This window comes from Pholcus phalangioides, unplaced genomic scaffold, assembly GCF_987345545.1.
Source record: "Pholcus phalangioides strain wild (caught in Gottingen) unplaced genomic scaffold, Ppha-v1.0 ptg000011l_1, whole genome shotgun sequence".
In the NCBI taxonomy this organism is placed as follows: domain Eukaryota; kingdom Metazoa; phylum Arthropoda; class Arachnida; order Araneae; family Pholcidae; genus Pholcus; species Pholcus phalangioides.
In genome coordinates this window covers 52,650,664-52,656,663 of record NW_028301604.1, presented here as the reverse complement: position 1 = coordinate 52,656,663, position 6,000 = coordinate 52,650,664, and the positions used below count along the sequence as shown (strand labels likewise).

General features: G+C 37.8%; 1 protein-coding gene across 1 annotated transcript in view; it reads left to right on the top strand.

Annotated features, from left to right (window-relative positions):
* The first annotated feature begins 963 nt into the window (after positions 1-963).
* LOC149080552 (ubiquitin domain-containing protein 2) overlaps positions 964-6,000 on the top strand; it is a 53,924-nt gene continuing 48,887 nt past the window's right edge. Inside the window, exon 1 of the mRNA XM_089239659.1 lies at positions 964-1,530. Within this exon, the coding sequence (XP_089095785.1) occupies positions 1,449-1,530 (82 nt within the window). The 5' untranslated portion in view covers positions 964-1,448. The remainder of the gene's footprint in view (positions 1,531-6,000) is intronic.

Genomic DNA, 6,000 nt, shown 5'->3' with positions numbered 1-6,000 from the left:
ATGATAATTTCGGTGGAAACAGAATTCCACGCCTCATGTACCCATTGGCACACTCAGGGCCGCAACTAGGGGGGAGCAGGCGGGTCTTGTGCCCCGGGTGCTGAACGGAAGGGGGCGCCGAATGCAACCCTTAACTGCTTCTTCTATATTACGTGTAGGCGCCAAAATGCGTTCTTGCCCTGGCTGAAAAAATATCTAGTTGCGGCCTTGGGCACACTAGGCCAATGTCAGGATTCTTCAAAGCACCACTTTTTTTGTAGTTTCTTTATCATCGGAACTCATCCATTCGATCCACAAATTCCTCAAATAGTCTTTGAAAGGCTTGTTTATGCTCACATAGACATAAGGCTTTACAATCGACGTTAGCCCACCTGGTATCAAAGCCAATGATGTTTTCGATTTTTTTGCCTCGGCTGACATTATCGGTTCTGTGGGGTTTGAACATATCTCATAATGCCGGTTTCTCGAACACTTACAAAAATGACTACTGATTGTGGGGATCGATATTTTCTCATCAAAAACTGACCCGAGTATTAGCCGACGACCCCCCCCCCCTCCACTTGAGGAACGAATTTTTCCACAAAAACATTCGGCTTATACACGAGTATATAACATGGAGGTATTATCCCCATAATACCTCCATGGTATACTGTATACGGCAACGCTAATGCCTCGATGTTGCCAGATACATGATAAAGGATTACGAAAACATGGGGGAGGGACGTTATATTTTTACTGAAAAAAAAATGTTGAAGATCCTTGATGACTATAATATGCATTGATGACTTAACGCTAATGATTAATTATGAAAAATGCCGGAGTATATAAAGATCAATACCGGAGTCGGTAGGATCCAAAAAAAAGTTCTAGTTGGAGTACGGTGGGTCTCCCGGGATACACAGGAGAGTTGGTCAACGAGATGTTGCTCCAAATGCGCATAAATTATAATTAATGCCACTCTCTAATACCATCAAGATAAATTCTTTTACACCAACAATCGGTTGAGACTCACTGCATTAGTAAAGGATTCGGATTTCTTAAATAACCTCTCAAATAAACAACGAGTCGTTTATTTAGATCACGGCAGGAAGACGCCAGCTAGTTTTGAAGTTTCCTTGTTGTCATATATACAAGTTGATTCATTTCGCAACCGTATCCGTTGTCTGACAGAGCTGTCGTTTCGACGCTAAAATAATTTCCAGTGATCTGAGAGAAATTTGTTTTCAATTATTTTTTTGTCACTACATATCATGTATATTAGTCCGTATCGAAGCCATTCGTTTTGTGAACGATTTTATGTTTCACCGTCATGTTCAGATATGAATCTCATTGCACAACTATGATTTGCATTGTGCCAAATCTTTGGGTTTGTAAATCGAATATATATTTAGTGCCATAACTACGCGTCCATGTATGGACTTCGACTCCTGTCGATGCACTGAATCGTGATGGGGGGTTGTTTTGGGTCTCAGCAAAGTAGACCTTCGTCAGGTATTGAATCTCTTGATGGCACCAGTCTCCATCAAACAAGTAAGTTCGAGCTTGTCAACTGGCAATCTAAAGTGGTGCGGACGCTGATTGTTTATTTTATCTAATACAGGAAAACCTGTCTTTCTCAAAACTCTATTACTCGAAAAACTGTACCTTGAAAAACAAAATTATTGTATTTAATGTGCTAAACCAGTGCATTTTCACCACTGTCTCGAAGAACTTTGTTGAAAAAACTATCTTGAAAGCCAAGCCACAATGATTGTAGAAAGATAATACTAAAATTCCTTTTCTTTTGCACAAATCTGGCTTTTTTTTCCTGGGGGTGAAACTGCAAGAAAGAATATTCATGATAGAGTATGTATTACAACCCATTGTGATAAGGAAAGGGGGCAGTTCACTTAAAAAAGTGTAGTGGCATGGGTGAGAAGTTGATGTTGGACTGTCACCCATACTCTTCCATTCAAAGAGCCTGTATCTGCTTATACTCGTAGCATAGGTGCACAAAACTGATAGCCTATTTTGGTTAAAATTCAATGGATGGGTTGAGTCCCTAATCAGAATGTTTTGCATTGCTCTGCAATGAGTCCTTGGCTGACTGAAAATGTTCTGCAGTAAAAATTCCCATAATAGTATTTTTATATTTTTCTTAATATTCTTTCAGATTGTTCTGCAGTAACACTGATTGTTTTACGATGTACATCACAGATTTCTGCATGTTCTGCTTTGTGAGGGTTGTCACGGACAGGGGCCAAGAATTGTGATGCATCAGATCTGGTACTTCACTCGAACTCCAATGATTCTCAGACAATGCTGAAGATGAAATTTCTGAACATTGGGAAAAATAAGAATTATTAAAAGACACCTGAATCTCGTAATTTCATTTTTCGATTTTGTGGAAATGGACAATTCACTACAAACTTTTGTAGGGAATTGCACTCCCCAAAGTAGAATATGCAAAAAACTGACATACGTTGTAGAACAATCAGTGCTGCTGCAGAACATTTTAAAGAAAAGTGTTGAAAACGCTATTGTGGGAATTTTCACTGCAAAACATATCCAGTCAGGTGAGGGCTTGTTGCAGAACAATGTAAAAAATTCTGCTTTGGGGGATTGCCAAAAATTGGGTGCCAAAAATACATCTTATGATTAAAAAAATTAATTTGTATTTAGTAAAACTTGTATTTCAGTTTTTGTCAATCAAATTTTTTTTCCCATTTTTGGCATGCTTCTCCTTTCTTACACAAAAAACTCAATTTCTCAAAAACTTATCTCAATTTTTTTCAGTCCTGTCAGTTTCGAGATATAGGGAGTTTGACTGTATATAGGAGCAAGGAAAATACATTGCAAGTTAATATATTAGCCTTCTCAAACAGTTTCACAAGAGGTCCAAAATGGAAACAAGTGGTGAAAGTTGACATTCATCCAGTCTTTCATTTGCTTTGTCCGTTTCCGTGTATAATGTAGAAAACTGGATCTTAATTAAAAAAGAAAAAGCATAATTTTTTTTCCTCTGGAAAGATGAACTTATTCATGAACCGTTAATGGCGTCGTGGGGTCATTTTGACCCCACACATTTTTCATCTTGCCACCTCTTGTGAAAGAAATGCATCTGGACCATCTTATTTTCAGTACCTTTCAAGCTGGTTGTTTACATGTATTTGACAAATTTATGACGTTTTTATGCTATTTCTTCCCACTACATCATTGATCAAAGTTTCCATGGAGTCAAAATGACCCTACCTCACCACTTGCGTATGTTTTTTTTGTCTGAAGGCGGAGTGTTCAGATCTAAATGGCATATTGGAAGAACGCCAATCTTCTCAATAACAGTTTCAAATTAATGGTGAAACACTGGATATCCAAGGTGAGGTTGAGGATAGTGTTGTTAGTGCATTGTACGTAAGATCTGTGTGATCAACATGTCATGGTGTTGTTTGCAAGTACTTTGTTTCTGACTTAAAATAAGACTAACTTTGGTGCTTGTGAAAATATAGTAAATATCATTTTCATTTTGAATTTCATTTTCTGAGTATATTTCAATCGTATCTGTTCATTTTTCAATCGTAAAAGTTGTTTTCAAAAAATTTTTATTATATAATTTAAAAAAATTTTCAAAAGTCATATATCTCCATTTTTTCAAATGTGTGTCTTAATAAAAGAAAATTTTTGGGAAAATACTTAAAGAAATTTGAAAAATTATTTAGTGAATTATATAATTGACAAGTGAATGAAGTCATGTAAAAAACCCATTGCTTTTATGAAGACTCTTTTTGTTGATTTTTAAAATGAATTAATACTTGCTGGGGTTAGAAGACCCCACCACGCCAGTTGATGGTTAAGACGGGCGGCTCGAGCTAAACCTGCCGCCTGGATGCTAAGCCTCATATGCCGCCCCTAATGGTTACCTAAGCGGAAGGCTGACAGGGCTTCAGTGAAGGGGACCTCGAGATAAACCTGATTTTTTCTTCAGAAGAAAGCCACACATTGTTTACCGTGCAAAATGTGTGTGACCATACGTCCCACTTTTAAAGTAGAGTTCTCGGTTTTTGTTTTCTTCCAGAATTATTTTACCATTCTTAACAATGCCAGATAACTTAATCCTTGAAGCAGCACCTATTTTTGTGAGCAATCATCACTTAGGCCTACCCTATAAAGATGATATAACAAAGTTATTTTTCTTAAGTCTTTTTCAAAAGTGTTTCTGGTACTCCAGGGACCGGACAAGTGAGAAGTCGAATTTTTCCTTTGCTTTCATTTGACTATTGTGGAACAAATTCTGGGTGAGGTCATGCCCCCAATCCTAGAGTAGGGCCCCTATGCTGAGATCTTTTGCACTCAAACTGCTCAAGGGCTCTTCTATAGTTAATTTATAGCATGAAAAAGGCCAAAATATGAGAATTGTCCCGGGCCACAGGAATTGTGGGAGCCATGGGTAAGGGAACCAAAATGCACACTTGCCCCTTGTAGAATACAGGGGTGGCACTTGGACATGCGATCCATTGCGGCTGCACGGGGCGCCACTCAAGAGGGGTGCTAAATCTGATGTAAATGGGTAAAAAAAGTTCCATTGGCCGAAAAAGATCAAAGAAAATGCTTTCTGTTGGCTCTGGAGGGGTGCAAAATCCAAGATAAAAGGGCGAAAATTTTTTTTTGTTAGAAATAGGTTGGATAAATTGTGAGAGAGGGGCCTGACAGAGTTCCGGCTTGGGCTTGGGAATCCTTATAATTTTTCGTTTTTTCACTATAAATTAACTGTAGAAGGGGCTCCATGGGAAATCTGGCTTGGGCCTCACGAAAGATTCCAATCTAGGGGCCCTGACTTAGGATGTAGGAGCTATGGGGGGCAACAGGCAGGAGGCCCAAAAAAATGAATCCCGCATGGGTACAGATTTTGTCTCAAGTAGCCCCAATAGCTTACATTCTAATTTCTGTTATTACAGTCAGAGGCTGTCTATTTTCTCAACGTTTTGTTGTCTAGGTTTTACACAAAAGTGTGATGTCATGTGAATTTTTACTGTGTTCAATTTTGAGGTCTTGACTAAAGTCTACGCTGCCTCGGTTCGTCGCACCCCTTGTATCCTCGCTTAAGCCGCCCCTGGGTTAAGAGACAGCTTGTCAGATCGTAAAAAAAAAACTGACGTGCTGGCCAGATTTTTTAAAAACCAAGTATCTAAAAAAAAAAACAGACCAAAAAATTATGTTTTTTTACTTACTAACCCTTTTTTCTTCTGGTAAATAAGCTGACGTAAATTCTGCAAATTTCATGCTGTTTTCAGATTCCAATTTAGAGATATGAGAATATTCTCCTGGATATAAAAATTAAAATTTTCATATCAAACTTTAATATTGTGGGCTACGAATTTCAGTATTCTAGTCTTTTTGATGGGAAGAGATGCTGGGACAGAGAATATTCTGTCGAAGGACTACTAATATAAATTACTAGAGAATATCCTTATCAAAAATAATAATTATTCTCAAGATTATAGAGATTATTTATTTCAATATATGTTATTACATATATCCTTGAGAATGTTTTCTGGAAGGACTTCTATAACTAGAGAATATTCTCATCGAGGAGAATATTCAAGAATATTCTGAAGGACTATTATTAATAATATGAGAATAATTCTTATTATTTTCGATGATATTCCCCAGTAATTTATAGAAGTGGTCAGGGTTGTATTTATGTTTTTGCTGTCTGGGGGGTGGGCTATACAAATTTTGCCGCCGCCCCCCTCCTATTTCAGTCTAACTTTTTTTACCCTCCTTCCACCCCTCCCATGCCATTACTACACAAAAAAGTGATATTGTATATAGTTGCGGCTAAATTTTACTTTTCTGCCTTGTATTCGTATCCTATTCCAATCCATAATGATTGCTGTATAATGGGGGGAGTGCTGGAACTCAGGCATGCAGGCGTCTACACATCGAAGAAAGACACTGATAAATTTAATTTGAATGTATGGTGGATACATTCGAATATGAAAGTATCTCAGCACCAATCAGTGG